The sequence below is a fragment of the Cyprinodon tularosa genome, unplaced genomic scaffold (assembly GCF_016077235.1).
Source record: "Cyprinodon tularosa strain WSP-4 unplaced genomic scaffold, ASM1607723v1 ctg18, whole genome shotgun sequence".
Lineage (NCBI taxonomy): Eukaryota > Metazoa > Chordata > Actinopteri > Cyprinodontiformes > Cyprinodontidae > Cyprinodon > Cyprinodon tularosa.
Genome location: NW_024038608.1, coordinates 1033555 through 1048847, shown reverse-complemented (window position 1 = coordinate 1048847; position 15293 = coordinate 1033555). Strand labels below are relative to the sequence as shown.

The 15293-nt window shown below is 39.0% G+C and overlaps 1 protein-coding gene across 2 annotated transcripts in view; it reads left to right on the top strand.

Moving 5' to 3' along the window:
- The window catches only part of LOC119781579 (collagen alpha-2(V) chain-like), a 37108-nt gene extending 22037 nt beyond the window's left edge, over window positions 1-15071 (top strand). For both annotated transcript variants that reach the window (XM_038282107.1, XM_038282108.1), the window contains 40 exons: window positions 1298-1342; window positions 1439-1492; window positions 1569-1613; window positions 1768-1821; window positions 1943-2041; window positions 4442-4486; window positions 4580-4678; window positions 4769-4822; window positions 4892-4999; window positions 5073-5126; window positions 5200-5298; window positions 5577-5630; window positions 5736-5834; window positions 5922-5975; window positions 6063-6116; window positions 6202-6255; window positions 6846-6899; window positions 7004-7048; window positions 7176-7274; window positions 7960-8067; window positions 8178-8231; window positions 8323-8376; window positions 8725-8778; window positions 8875-8928; window positions 9033-9140; window positions 9253-9306; window positions 10139-10192; window positions 10293-10454; window positions 10529-10636; window positions 10731-10838; window positions 11112-11165; window positions 11286-11393; window positions 11480-11533; window positions 11639-11746; window positions 13274-13327; window positions 13404-13511; window positions 13599-13935; window positions 14020-14210; window positions 14290-14532; window positions 14613-15071. In XM_038282107.1, coding sequence (XP_038138035.1) covers window positions 1298-1342; window positions 1439-1492; window positions 1569-1613; window positions 1768-1821; window positions 1943-2041; window positions 4442-4486; window positions 4580-4678; window positions 4769-4822; window positions 4892-4999; window positions 5073-5126; window positions 5200-5298; window positions 5577-5630; window positions 5736-5834; window positions 5922-5975; window positions 6063-6116; window positions 6202-6255; window positions 6846-6899; window positions 7004-7048; window positions 7176-7274; window positions 7960-8067; window positions 8178-8231; window positions 8323-8376; window positions 8725-8778; window positions 8875-8928; window positions 9033-9140; window positions 9253-9306; window positions 10139-10192; window positions 10293-10454; window positions 10529-10636; window positions 10731-10838; window positions 11112-11165; window positions 11286-11393; window positions 11480-11533; window positions 11639-11746; window positions 13274-13327; window positions 13404-13511; window positions 13599-13935; window positions 14020-14210; window positions 14290-14532; window positions 14613-14759 — 3591 coding nt within the window. In that variant the 3' untranslated portion in view covers window positions 14760-15071. The remainder of the gene's footprint in view (window positions 1-1297; window positions 1343-1438; window positions 1493-1568; window positions 1614-1767; window positions 1822-1942; window positions 2042-4441; window positions 4487-4579; window positions 4679-4768; window positions 4823-4891; window positions 5000-5072; window positions 5127-5199; window positions 5299-5576; window positions 5631-5735; window positions 5835-5921; window positions 5976-6062; window positions 6117-6201; window positions 6256-6845; window positions 6900-7003; window positions 7049-7175; window positions 7275-7959; window positions 8068-8177; window positions 8232-8322; window positions 8377-8724; window positions 8779-8874; window positions 8929-9032; window positions 9141-9252; window positions 9307-10138; window positions 10193-10292; window positions 10455-10528; window positions 10637-10730; window positions 10839-11111; window positions 11166-11285; window positions 11394-11479; window positions 11534-11638; window positions 11747-13273; window positions 13328-13403; window positions 13512-13598; window positions 13936-14019; window positions 14211-14289; window positions 14533-14612) is intronic.
- The last annotated feature ends 222 nt before the right edge of the window (window positions 15072-15293 follow it).

The following is a 15293-nucleotide window of genomic DNA, read 5'->3' as shown; positions in this document are numbered from 1 at the left end:
CAAGCCGACTTGATAAAAACATAAAATGAACTTAATGAACTGAATAAATAGAGAAAAAAAACTCCCTACTCCCAATGTTTAGCCAGCCAAATAGTACATCGTTATGGTAATAAAGCTGAGATTACCAACACCCCTTGAATTTACCTCAGGTAATGAAATCCAGGTCTCACTCCGATTCTAAAGGGAATGAATGGCTTTTAGAAAAGGTGTCTCAATATACAAAGTTGTAAGTCCTTTTTAAATCAGGTAAGCTCTCAATGTCTGGTTTGGCAATCTATTTCATAGACCCTTAGATGATACAGAGAGGGTAAAGAGAATGGCCTTATGGTCTAACTGAGAAAAAGCAACTTGATCTTACTCAATCTAGGATTTGTGGAAATCTTTAATCTGCTTTAAACGGGTTCTACTCCCTGACTCTTCCAGACAGGCTTAGGAGAACAGCATTCAGTACTCAGTTTTCTTTTAATATTTCCATCTCTTCAATGTTTATAGGGGGTATTTCCTGCCATTACTGTTGCAAGTAAAGAGCATGTTTCTGTAATGAAAAAAAAACCTTCAAGAAATAAAACTTTTCATTCATTATATATTATTTTTGTGCTACTTTTTCAAATGTTTTTCTAATTCTTTCAAATTTGACTTTTTTATATTGACTTTTTACGAATTGCATTGTTTTCAAATTTGGTTTTACAGATTATTTTTACTTAAATTCTGTGGGCAAGCTTTCATCTGAAGGGAGGAGCGAATATGCATTTCTATCAGACTAGATGGACGTTAAGCAACAACAGTTTTATTGGTCAAAAGCGAGCATTTATATTTGAAATGAAAAGAATATGATCTTCCTCCCACAGTCCAAAAACATGACTGTTAGGTTAATTGGCTTCTCTAAATTGTCCTTAGGTGTGAGTGTGTGCATGAATGGTTGTTTGTCCTGTTTGTCTCTGTGTTGTCCTGCGATGGACTGGCGACCTGTCCAGGGTGGACCCCGGCTCTCACCCATTGACAGCTGGAGATAGGCACCAGCACCCCTCGCGACCCCAATTGGGACAAGTGTGTCAGATAATGGATAGATAGATGGATGAATGGATGATCTATAAAATACAATAAAAAAAAAACATTTGAAAATATATAATCTGTATAGAAAAAATTTAAAAAATACAAAAAACTAAGTTTTTTAAAGTTTAATTTACTGAGCCAACAGTCTGAGTAAAACCCTTTCTCTTGAATAGAAGAATGCCAGTCGTCTTCCAGGATTATTTATATAAAACTACATTGATATGCCTCTCATTGTGCTCTGCAGGGTGGATCAGGTAGTGCTGGTGAAATGGGCCCCCCAGGACCCCCGGTAGGCAAAAAATGCATTCAAAACCAGACCAAAACAACAATACCAATTTATTCTGTGTCTACTAATTGTTCACAATTAACCTAACCCTTATTTCAGGGTCCACCAGGTTTGCAAGGAGAACGAGGCAGAATTGGACCCACTGGTTCTTTGGTATGAAACCAACTCTTTAGAAATAAAAGTTTAGAAATTTCAAAGTGTGAATGATAACACGCTGTTTTTCAACCAGGGTAAACGTGGTACACCCGGCCATGTTGGCAAACCAGGACCTATGGTAAGTGCGGCATTTGCTTGTTATTTTCACATTTTAATGTAATCATTGTTCTAATTTGTTTTATATGCATATCTTTTGGCACCCCTGGAGAACAAATAATACTTTGACCGACAGAGCAAAGAATATGAATTTAAAGTTATCTATATCACCTCAGGGTCCTATAGGAATTCCAGGTATTCCAGGATTCCCTGGAAATCCAGGGATGAAGGTGAGATTGCTCACTTTCTTATTTCCAGAATTACTTTTAGGTATGGCCGAGAAATCAGGAAGGGATCCTGAATACTAATAAAGTTTCCTTAAAGACGACCTTGTTGTGTCCTGTGAGTTAGGGTGAAGCAGGACCTACGGGAGTAAGAGGAAGTAGAGGACAGCAGGGACCAAGGGGAGATTCTGGACGCGTTGGACCGCCCGGACCAACTGGACAGCGGGTGAGTCCAATCCGGCAGTTTTTAAGACAAGGTTACTTTTTGGTATCTTGACAAGGTAGGACAATTGGACGAAATGATCAACAATAGATGGTAGGCTCAGCTCTTCATTTATGTATTTATTTATTGTTTTAAGCCGTTGGGGATAGAATAGAATAGAATAGAATAGAATAGAATAGAATAGAATAGAATAGAATAGAATAGAATAGAATAGAATAGAAAATCCCACATATTGTCCCACAATGGGGAAATTCTGGTGCTTACAGCAGCGAAAAGATTATAGGAAAAATTGTCACACAAATGTGGACCGTAGATAATGTATAAGAGTAACATAATAGTGAAGAGTTAAAAGACAAACAATAAAATACTGTACTGTAAAGTGTTTTAGCAATATAAATACTATGCACTTGGAGAATAAAAAAAACAATATATAGCTGTGGACATTTTTACAGTAATGGATATTTGAAAATGGCAATAACATCAGAGATGTGCAAAATGACAGCAGCATGTTATTTAACTGATTAAGAGAGAAACTTTGCAGTATCAGCATGAATGTAATGTGTTGCATGCGCAATGCATGTTGGGTTGATGATGCTCTTAGGTCTTCTTGGACTGGAACCTGCAAAGTAAACACAGGAAGGCTAATATAACCAGAGTTGTGTAATAATGGTATAAATTGTGACTTTGAAAAAGGTGCAAAATCAAACGCATCCTAAAGAAGCTGAGACTAGGTGCTGAATAGCAGATGGATCTCAGATAACAAAATCTAAAAAAATAAATAATGGATCTGTACACTAGTTTTAGCTCCCAAGTTATTCTCTGTGTCAACATTTTCATGAGGCGTTATGTGTTGAAACAAACGAAAGTAATGGATTTGCAATCTATGGTTTACTATAAGCTATCAGCTAGAGCTAACAGCATTAGCAGAAGATAAAATAACATCAAAATCGAATCAGAAGATAATGACCAATTGTTAATTAGCATATTTCAGTAGTTGTAATGCATCGTTCTAATATATCTGAGAAAATGTTTCAATTCCAACGATAAAGGTAAACAGAGTAAGTTAGAAACTGAGGCACTACTACCATCTCTTTTTCCTTCTTGTTGGTCCTCCCTTCATCTTCATTATCCCTTGTGATTTCCCATTTCTAGTTTACAGTCTTTGCCAATGTTGTATTTGTTCTGGTCACACAGGATTGCACTTGAGAACTACATGCGTTTGCTGAACTGCAATCATTAGAACCAGCTGTAGTGGAGGAGCAGGGAAACCTCTAAAACCTGCTGGACAGTGGCTCTCAAGGGCTGCCCTGATTTATTACATTACCCTGACCATGGAATAAACAATTTTTTTGTGTGCCTTATGGAGCTCTTGTCTTCTCTCTAAAAGCTGTTGATGGAACAGCATACACCAAAGAATTGCAATACTTTGCCAGAAATGACCTTTTCTTTTGTTAATGGAAGTGTTAACTGCCAATTTAGTGGTCGATAGAGTCCTAGTCGTTACTGCACTGGTGCTGTTGTCTGTAGTTGCATAACTCTTTCTCCATAATGCACTCCCTGAGCTCCTCAGCAAGCACTTAAGCCATGGAGTAATTGGGAACATGTGATTTCAAGACATTTTCCATATAATTCTAAGATTTACAAAGGCTCCTTTTCCAGCATATAAAGCAACATAATTTCCTTGCTGAGATATTTAGATACTTCCAAAGTGCACTTTGCCCTTCTGGGGCTTTCCTTTTAATCTTTTTGAGTTTTTACGGCACCAGTGGACCATTTTTTCTACAGTAGGCCGACAGGAAAGAGGGTATGAGAGAGGGAGACGGACATGCGGCAAAGGACCACACCCTTTAGTCAGAGTCAAACCCGGGTCGGCCACGTAGGGGACCTCTATACATGTGTTGTGCACACCAACCACTGCACCACCTAAGCACGCCCGTCTTTTTAATTATTTAACTGTTTTTGTAAAAGCACTTTAAATTTTCTGCTTCCAGATATTGATGATGGAGCAACAGCATCTGATGATAGATATGCATACTCAGGCGTATGGCGAACACATAAATGTTTATGCAAGTTTGTCATGTTGAGTCCTTTGCTGGTGCCAAAAGTTGCCTTAGTTACATCCTGTGGTTTACCTGTTTTTAAGCCAAAGTAATATCAAATAGTTGACTTTGTATTTTTTCATTTGCAATTAGTTCCTCCATTTTTGACATTGGTGTTATAATGCCAACTGTTACCAACAGTTCAGCAAAGGAAAGTAGCTACTGACTGTCCTTAAAGTTGCTAGAATATATTGCCAATTGCCATCTCTTAGACATTTGAATATAATTGTTTTGAAAACGGTTGATATATTGCCCAACCGTATCTATTAAATGACTAAATATGCCGCTTTTGCTGTCAAAACAGGGTACACCAGGACCTGATGGTGCCCCGGGTGCCCGTGGTTCCTCTGTGAGTTTTTGACGAATGCTTTATACAAACAAGTTTGTTAAACAAACTTGTGATATACTTTTTATAAAACATATCTTGTCTTATTTTTTAAAGGGTATAGCAGGTGTACAGGGTCCACCAGGATTTGTTGGTCCAGCTGGTCCTCCCGGCTCCCAGGGAACCACTGGAGCGCCAGGACCAAAAGGCCAATTGGTAGGGATGTTATACATTTACAGTTGATTTTTTTACATTTTAAGTGATTTAATCCTGAAGAATAAAACATCATGTCCTTCTCTCCATCAGGGTGATGGGGGACTGCCAGGACTTAAAGGAGAAGCTGGGCTTAAAGGAGAAAGAGTGAGTTAGAACTCCACTGTCCATCATCTTTGGTTTTGTTATTTTTACTGACAAATTAATTGGTGGTAGGGTGACCATGGCATTCCAGGGCCAATTGGTCCTATGGGGGAGGATGGAAAACGTGGACCTCGAGGGGATGCCGGATCCATTGGTCCTCCAGGACCACAGGGGGAGACGGTGAGTCAGCAAATAATCAGGTATGGAAACTTTCTTCAGGAAGTTGTTTAATCCAAAGTGTTTCATAACCTAGGGACCACCAGGAAACAGAGGTTTTCCAGGTGCGGATGGTTTACCAGGTCAAAAGGTTAGTCGTTAAATCGCTCACAGCATTTGTCGTGGTGGACGATGGGGTTTCTAAATATCTGATTCATGCCCAGGGAGCCCAGGGTGAGAGAGGATTGCCGGGATCACCTGGCATCAAAGGTTTGGCTGGAGACCCGGGTCGCAATGGAGAGCAAGGTCTAACAGGAGCACGGGTAAGATGATAGATTTTAACCCTTTTTTGTTAAGTAGGCCAAATTTCTTGTTGCTGGTGATTCACATTTAGCAGAAAATAGATCTAAATATGTGAACATTTGAACTGTATATTTATATTATATACTGATATATAGAGATGGATTCATTAATGTAAAAGCATTAAAAAGGATCATTTTAACATTTTACCCACGAATAAACTGAAGCTCACTGTTGTGTATGTAAATAACTGTTTTGATTTGTTATTTGAATGTCCATGTTTATTTGCCTCATTTTCCAGGGTCTCTCAGGGCCTATTGGTGCTCAGGGAGCAGAGGGAAGGCAGGGACCAATGGTACCGTTTTTCCTCAAGCTTTTAAAGCAAAACAGTTTTGTGATACCAATGTGCTGAAATTGTTTCCCAAATACAATGTATTGAGTTTTCTCCATGTGTGTATAGGGTTTGGCTGGAGAGGATGGTAAACCTGGCCCAGCTGGCCCGACTGGAACCAGAGGTGGTGCTGGAGTGATGGGTCTTCCAGGGCCAAAAGGGTTCCAAGTAAGTCTGATGGCTATTGATCTGATGGTTCTACAGTTAGACCTCAGTAACTTGTAACAAAAGACTAAACCATTGATTTGTTTATAGGGTGATGCTGGAAAGGTTGGAGAAGCCGGAACTCCTGGAGCTCCTGGTCAAAGGGTTTGTTACTTTGAACCATGTAATGCTTCATTATCTTCACAATTATAAAGATATTTTATGTAACTGTGTTCTCTTTTTGTTTTCTAGGGAGCAAATGGGAAAGACGGAGAAACAGGTGCAGCCGGTCCACCTGGCCCAGCTGTAAGCATGTTTTTTTTTAATTTTTTTTATTTAAAGGTGAAATTTTGGATTCTTGTAATTTACTTTGGCTGATTTATTTATTTAGGGTCTTGCAGGAAAGAGAGGCGAGCAGGGACCTCAAGGACAGGCGGGTTTCCAGGTAAATTACATAAAAGGAGAGTTTGGAGTAGAATCTGGAAGGGTTTTTCTTTCATGGTCCAAAAGAGGTAACCATCCTTTATTTATGATGTTGGGTGGTTTCACCCCATCTTAATATCACCAAAAAAGTTGGATACAAAAAAACAAAAAACTTGTTCTTTTTTATAGCAGTTTTTATAGCATTTTAACTTCTTCAGCATATGGAGAATGTTCCCACCAGCCCACTGGAGACACCTGAATCATAGCTGTATAGTTTTTTTTTTTAGTAATGAACAAGAACCATGAGCTACTCAATGCTGAGGCCTTTTTATTCTTTGGTAGATGCTCAGAAACCTTTGATTCGCTTAATCCAAAGAGCCAGTTTGAGCATTAATATCACTTTCTAGGAATGACCCTCTTTAGTATTTGTAGTTTTTTTTGTCGAAATTACTTACTTTTGTATTTTTAACTGAAAATATAGTTCTTATCCAGAGCAAATTTCATACACCTATTATTTAAATCTTAAGGGGACATTTTTGGCATTTTGGTAAGAAGGTATGTTTTCTCTTCTTGCCTCTAATGTTAACTAATAGTGTGATTGGTATTCTCTAGGGTTTGCCTGGACCTTCAGGTCCACCCGGAGAGTCAGGAAAACCAGGCGACGCGGTAAGAGAAAGAGCCACAAGTTCAGATTTTAAACGCACATAAACGCATATATTAAGAAATTAGAATTTGGTTGTTTACTAGAGTATCTTTTGGTCTTTTTTCAGGGTCTAGCAGGTGAGATGGGCACTGTTGGAGAGACGGGACCAAGAGTAAGTCCATCAACCCAGCTAATTATTATTTTTTCCTTTTTCACCAGTTATTCTGTTTTATTTATATATATAATGTTATCTGCTGTAATGAAGGTTGCCTGACATGTCATATTGCCTGTCCTTATAGGGCGAAAGAGGCTCACCAGGAGAAAGAGGAGAAACTGGACCTAATGGGCTTCAGGGACCTAAAGGTAGTCCAGGAGCCCCAGGGCAGGATGGACCCAAGGTAATGTTAAAAAAAAACACCCCAAATAAAATTGATTGATCAAACCACAATGACTGGCTCCCTAGATGTTCTCTACCATCTATCCCTTTGGAACCCTCAAACATGTCTCTTGGCTCATCAAACCATTCCTCAACCAAATTTGGTTTGTAGCATTGTGTAAATGTTGCTACCAAAAGAGGCCACAACCATCAGGGAAAACTGATTCAGTAAAGGGTTTATATGCTAGGCTAAAACGTTGCAGTAACAGGGGTGGCATGACCCAAAGCAGTCTTCAAGAGCCACCATCCTGTAACTTTCCTGCCACTCAATTGATACAGGTGTGTTAAAAATGGCCTGCATCAAAAAGCTGCAGGATAGTGGCTCTTGAGGATTATCCTGCAACTTTTTGCCCAAAGCATCACACTGCATCAACTTATAGAGGTTCTCCATAGAACTGTATGATATTAGGTAACAGGTCTAGCGCCCCTCGTGGCCAAAGGTTACATAGTTTTACTTTAAAGATGTTACAAGATGCACTATTAAGTATTAATTTATTGATCCTGTTATCTGATATTCATTGTATTCCAACCACTTCTTTGTGATATTGATAATGTACATCATGATATTGAGATAACAAGGCTTGAGCGATTTATTGCGATGCCTTACTTAAAAATTCGACCTAATTGGTGCATGTAATACATTTTAGGGTAGCCCGGGTCCACAGGGTGCTGCCGGAGAGCCAGGTGGGCCAGGGCTTCAGGGGATGCCGGGAGAAAGAGGTATTCCAGGACCCTCAGGACCAAAGGGAGATCCTGTAAGTTAAAGGAATATAACCGTATCATCTGCGAAGAAACTGAGAATGCATCATTGATGTGGAAACTACAGGCAAAAAGCATGAAAACTTATGTTGATTTGCACAATCAGGGTTCTGTTGGAGACAAAGGACCAGAAGGAAAGGCTGGAGCGGATGGTGCTAGGGTATGTCAACTTCAGACAATTGCACACATTTTGGGAAAGATTTTAATTTATTTACATTTATGACTCTAACATATGTATTTATATTTTAAAGGGTCTTGCTGGTCCAGTCGGACCTGCCGGTCCCAGTGGACCAAATGGAGAAAAGGTAAGCTGAAGATCATATTTTCTTGGTGTTTTTAACAGATTTCTTTCAAGCAATTATAAAACAAAAAAAATAGAGGTTTAATTTGACATCATCTATAACACTAGCTCAAAATATTTAGACTTTTTTAGACTTTAGACAGATTGTATTTGTCAATTTGTTTACACAAGTGTAAAAAAAAAAAGAAACGTCGTTTGGAAACAGCTCACTGGACAATTTCATCTTTTTAAAGGTGCAGGATTGAAAAATAGTAAAAATGGCTGTAAATTTACAGTTCTAACATATATAATGATATATCAAATGATATCAAGATCAAAGCAAAATGAATTTATTTATTTTTTTCAATTTCAGGGTGAAACAGGGCCGCCAGGACCAACAGGGCGCCGAGGCACCAGAGGAACCCCTGTCAGCATAACTTCTCACACCTTAATTGATCTATTTGGCCATTTCTTTTTGCTTTGTTAATTATTACTGTCTTATTTTTATTTTTCTAATGAATAGGGTTCCAGCGGTGAGCCTGGTCCAACCGGAGCAGTCGGCTTCCCTGGACCTTCTGTAAGAGTCTTATCAAAATTCAAAGCACACCTATGAATACAAAATGAAAAGTCTGATTTAAGTCTGTAGACTACAGCCTTAGCTAATGTGGTGTATTTTTTAAGGGTCAAGATGGTCAGCCAGGGGTTAAAGGTGAAACAGGAGAACCAGGACCTAAAGGAGAAGCAGGAGCTCACGGGCCTCAGGGAACGGCTGGAAAACCCGGTGAACAGGTAAAAACTCAAATTTTAAATCTGTAAAGTCTGAAGGTAATGTATTTGTTGTTTTTTGTCTTAAATAATTTAAGATTGTCTAACTGTAACAATGACGTCTGTATCTTTTAAGGGACCGGTTGGAGTGACCGGGCTCAAAGGAGGCAGAGGAACTCAAGGCCCAGTTGTGAGTCAAGCCCCTATTTCATGGGCGTAGGTTTGCATAGGGACCACATGTCCCATCTAATTGTCCCTACCAACAATTAGATGTGAATAACATGTTTATAATTTAAAGTACAGCTTTTTTGCAGCAGTAGAGGAGTTCTGGATGGAGAATATTGACAGACGAAAACAGTTTTTATCTAAAATGTAAAATGATTATATATTTATTTACAATTTTGGCATAATTTCTAATTCGGTATAATATTCTGAATGCCCGGTGTCAGTTCCAGTGCTCATGTAAATACAATACATTTATTTGGCATCCCTTGAATCTATTATTTTGCTTTGTTTCATGATACAGAGAGAATATTTAAAAGATAAGAGTAGGTTTTACCTCTGTTTGCCTCTGCATAATTGTATATATTCAAAAGAAAACAGGATAAATCCTCATATAACAGACATATTTAGACTATATTTTGTTAAATAGGATTTACTTTCTGTCTTAGTCGCTGGTAATTTCAAATTCAAACTTTTTCAAAGAGGAAAAAAGTCCTAATTCCTTATTCATCAGAGGTGGTGATGCTTCAAACATTGATAAACAGCATCTAGTGTGTTTAGTGCTTATAAAATGTGTTCAAATGTAGCAAGAGATGCTGCTTTTCTCTATAAACAAAATACACCCTGATTTTCACGACAAGCATAAAAAAACGAGAATGCATATTTTTGCATCAGACCAATAGTGACTCTACCAAAGTTGAAATCAAACCTATGCCCTTACCCTATACTCCTGAAATTACTATATTCTGCAGCTTGGATGGTGAAAGCTTTTGTCTAAAAGGGAGTATTTCTCTATGTAGGGGTCTCCTGGTTTTCCTGGACTTCCTGGAAGAGTTGGACCCCCAGGTTCAGTTGTGAGTTGTATACCTTAGTTTTAAAACCTGTAGTTAAAAAAAAAATTCTCTCCAAATAAGCAGTATAAACAAAAACAAACAAAAAATACCTGTGTTTCAGGGGGCTACTGGAGCTGATGGGCCCATAGGCGCTCCTGGAAAGAAAGGCCCTCCAGGAATTCGAGGAGAAAATGGTGCTCAAGGTCGTCAGGGCGAGAATGGACAGCCAGGACCAGCAGGAAGCCCAGGAGAGAAGGGAGGGCCAGGAGAGGACGGTCCTCCGGTACGATAGCGTAAAGCACTTTCTTATGAGACACTCTATAATGAAGATTTAAAGCTATAATTCTTCTTTTTCAGGGACCCGATGGGCCCCCTGGACCCGCCGGCACAACAGGGCAGAGAGGAGTAGTAGGTCAGCCAGGAGTTCGAGGAGAGCCAGGCTCTGTAGGACTGCCGGGTCCTGCTGTATGTATTCCTGTTGATGCGTTAATGCTGCCCATCCTTCTTAATAAGCCACAAATTCATGGGATTCATTTCTACTCTGTTATTTGTCTGCCAGGGTCCACCTGGAAAACCAGGAGCTCCCGGTACTCAGGGGGCCAAAGGTCCTCCTGGTGGAGTTGGTTTACCCGGAGCCAAAGGGCCAAGAGGAGATCCTGGTCCTGAGGTTCATCTTTTTCAGCTACTTTTATTGACATTTATTTATTTATTTTATTGTAATTCATGCTTATTTCATACACACATCATCATTTTGTCAGACAAAATTAGAAATGATAAATAATTTGTTATAGTTGCATGTTATAAAGGCTTTTTGTAGATTTTCTGCTGAAATTTTCTTTGCAGATGATGGAACTTTTTATATTACCAAATATATATTTGGGGTTTTTAGCTTTCTGGCAAAACATGAAGTTTTTGTTTGTTTCTTCATATTATTATTTAGGGCATTGCTGGAGCTGAGGGGTCTCCTGGTAAAGATGGTCTGGTAGGAGAACGGGTGAGAATAAAAACTTTTTTTCAGAATTTTTATTACTTTCATCATCTTATCAGCATGATTTCTTTAGTCATACTATCAGAAGTAAAACTCCATGTTTTTTTTTATTTGATTTTCTTTTAGGGAGATCAAGGAAACCCAGGCCCGGAGGGTTTGCCTGGTGTGGCGGGGTCACCGGGTAACGAGGGTCCAGTGGGAACGACTGGTAATCCTGGACAAAGAGGAGAAAATGTGAGATTTATAAAGAGTTCAGCTTTAAAATTATATGTTCAAACCACTAAGCCATCCTTTTATGTCTCTGGTTGTTTTAATCTTAGGGTGCAAGAGGGCCCCCAGGACCCCAAGGGCAGCCTGGTATACGAGGAAAAGTGGTAAGACAGTTTTGCCCACTTGACATTGCTTTGATTTATTAAGTTTAATACTCTTTTATTTCATTGTTTCTAAGGGATTAACTGTTGTTTTTTGTCGGTGCAAAGGGCCCTCAAGGACCACAGGGAGAAAAGGGAGGAGTTGGAGAACCTGGCGAAAGGGGTCAGAAAGGACACAGAGGCTTCACAGGACTCCAGGGTCTCCCTGGAACAACCGTAAGACAGAACTTTCAAACTGAAGCAATAAAGTTTTAAATGTATCACTACTGGTTAAAAGTAGGATATAGAGACAAATTATACTGTATTTACCAATGGTTTATACGACTGAAAGCTAAATCTGTAAAACCATTTACACTCTGAACATCCTTAATTACTAATTATTGGCAAATCCAGCTAGGAATTAATACAAAAAATAAAGTCACATATTAAAATTTGCTTGTTAAAATGTGATACAGGAATTAAACATCAATATGTTCTTTTGACGGGAATATGGAGTGAATTTTATTCCATTATTGTTGCAAAGAACACATTTCTTAACTAGAAATTTGAAGAAAATGCAATCCAGAAATAAACCTTTGAAAAAAAATGATGTATAACTGTGCTATTATCAGGTATGATTATCAAATAATTTTATTTAAAAATGTTGTTAAAATTTTTTTGTTTAGTTTAAAAAAAAAAATGTTTTTGTTTTTCAGATTGAGTTTTATGAATTGTGTTGTTTTTTTTAAATAGCGTTTTGCAGATTATATTTGCTTTACTTCAGGGGGCGGGCTTTTTTAAAACATTTTAATTGCTCTAGAGTGAGCATTTTGAAACTATTTGAAAAGAAAACGATTTGCTTAACTCAATCTAAAAAAACAATTATGAAAATATAAAATTAAAAAATATTCAAACCTGAAAAAAGAAATTAAGTTAGAAAAAAGTGTATTTGAAAAATAAAATCTGAGAAAACAAAGTTTCTCTTTGAATATTTTAAAAGTCTAATTTCTGAATGGCATTTTTTTTTTCAAATCTCACTAACAAATCATGTCTATTGCAAATTGCAGCAATAATTGAACAAAATTCACTTCATACATGAACAGGAAATCAAGTAAACTGAGTGATTATGACTATCAACTAGTGATTAGGAATATGGGGTAATTCTTTCAAGAAGCAAGTCCACATTATTAAAAAGCTGGATTTTTTATGTTTAAGGTTAGATTAAATTTTTCAGTAATCCTCTCATTTAAACCTCAGATCACAGATCTTTACGTACACTACTCCTACACTCTTCCTCATGACTACATTTCTCTACCTTGTAATAGTTTCAACCATTAGAATGAGTTTGTGACTGTGACATTGCTGCTTTCTTCAGGTTGTGCTTGTCTTTAACTAAGTATTTATTTTTGTAAGCCAACTATTTAAGAAAAGCCAGGTTCGCACCTTTTGGCCTACATAAAAATACCAATCCACCTCATACTGGATTCTGCACCAGGTTCTAACCAACACCCAGGTTAATACATTAAATGTTAGATCTCTTTTAAGACAGGAAAGTATTTTGTCTTTATTTATAAAAAGACATTAAAAAGGAGAAGGAAGGCTGGAGGTATAAGAAGATAATGACAAAGACAAAAAAAAAAAACACCAAAACACTCTGTACTGTATCCTAGATGCTCACTTCGGCATCCCAGTGTCCTGGTCTTTATCATTTAGATAAACAGCCATGCAGAGATAATAGTTAATATGTGATCTCCTCTGATTCAGGGTGCTACAGGAGACGCAGGAGCTCGAGGGATTGTTGGACCAGCTGGACAAAGGGTAAACTGAACGAGACTATAGCATGACACTAAGACGAGTACAAATTTGATATTAAGTATGTCGTTAAACCAAACAGGGGCCTCCTGGGGTGATGGGTCCTCCGGGAAAAGAGGGAAATGCCGGCCAGCCGGGACCAATGGGAGCTCCGGGCACCAGAGGAACCATAGGAGACCTTGGAGCTCAGGTAAAGCAATGCGCTAACTAATGCTAATGTAGACCGTGATGTTTACTTTAGGTGTGTTCTTATGAAAACACCTTTTTTTTTTTACAGGGTCCAACTGGAGAACCTGGACCACCCGGTCCTCCAGGTCCCCCGGGACCTCCAACAGCAGCTGTAGAGGAGCTGTTTGCTGTGGATTATGATGTAATAGGTGACGTTCAGGAAGCAGTAGAGTACGATAACTCTGCTGATCTTCCTTCTCCCCCAGAGTTTAACAAAGACGAAGCTAGGCCAAATACTAAGGTCCTGCAGGCTGAATCGGGTGTCCGAGCCTCGCTTAAGACCCTCAGCGGACACGTTCAGAACCTGCGCAATCCAGATGGGAGTAAGATGAACCCTGGCAAGACCTGCATGGACATTATGCATTGTCACCCTCAAAAAAAGAGCGGTCAGGGTCTTCAACTTTACCCAAATCGTAAACTCATTTTTAAATCTCTTCATGTCCTGATTTGTCTCATTATCTTTGCTGTAGGCGAATACTGGTTGGATCCAAACCAAGGAAGCACAAAAGATGCAATCCGTGTCTTCTGCAACATGGAAACTGGTGAAACCTGCATCCATGCCAATCCGGCCAGTATCCCAAGGAAAGTCTGGTGGACGAAATCCACTCCCAACCCAAACAAACCCGTCTGGTTCGGGGCCGATATGAATGGGGGAACCAGAGTAAGAAGCATTGAAAGAAACTTACACAGGAATAATCAATCAACTTTTCAAATCTGTTACGTCTGACGTCTCGTTTCAGTTCCTCTACGGCAACGAGGAGGACCTGCCGAACGCTGTGGCGGTCCAGATGAAGCTGCTGCAGCTTTTGTCGAAGGAGTCTTACCAAAACGTCACGTACCACTGCAAGAACAGCGTGGCAGTGCAAGACGAGCAGACCAAAAACCTGAAGAAGGCCATGGTCCTCAAAGGTGCCAACGGGCAAGACCTGAGGGCTCAGGGCAACACCCGGATGAGATACACCGTCATAGAGGACGGCTGCTCGGTAAAGCCACAGTCATCCCTGAAATTTGATCAAAACTCAACTCTGCAGATACATCAACTCCCTTTCCTCTTTTTCCTCAGACAACAAATGGAGAATGGGGCAAGACAGTGATCGAGTACAGGACTCAAACAACTACCAGGCTCCCCATTGTGGACTTGTCCCCAATGGATGTTGGCAAGGCGGATCAAGAGTTTGGCCTGGATATCGGGCCGGTGTGCTTCTCATAATATCATAGAGATGGACGCATGGTCAGCTTCTTTTAGAAGGGTACAAAAGTCACCTGTTGCATCACCATGGAGGGACACTCATGCCATCTATTTACATTTTCCAGAAAAGAAATCTGAACCACAAAGATAAACAGATGGTTTGTAAACTTATGTAAAGTAGGGAGTCTTTAACAATTTCCACCTTTTTTTTTCTAGTAGATTTACAGCAATATGCTCACTAAAGGAAGAGTTGATGTAGAATGGCTGTAGCTCTTAAGTTTAAAGGAATAAATAATTAAATTATTAACGTCTTGGCAAGAAAGTCAGTAAAAATTACATGGTTGTAAAAATGGCGAGTTCTTATTTTTCTGTGAACGTCTTCAACTTCTTTTCACCACTAAAAGGAGACAAAGTAGTTATCTTTCTGAACGAACAGATTGGTTAGTGATTTCACTTGATATTCAAGGTGGAAAAGGTTGATTATCTAAGCTGAATGCAGTAAATTACTTACAGTTTGTGGTGATTTTTTTATTGAGTAACAACAAATAAATAACA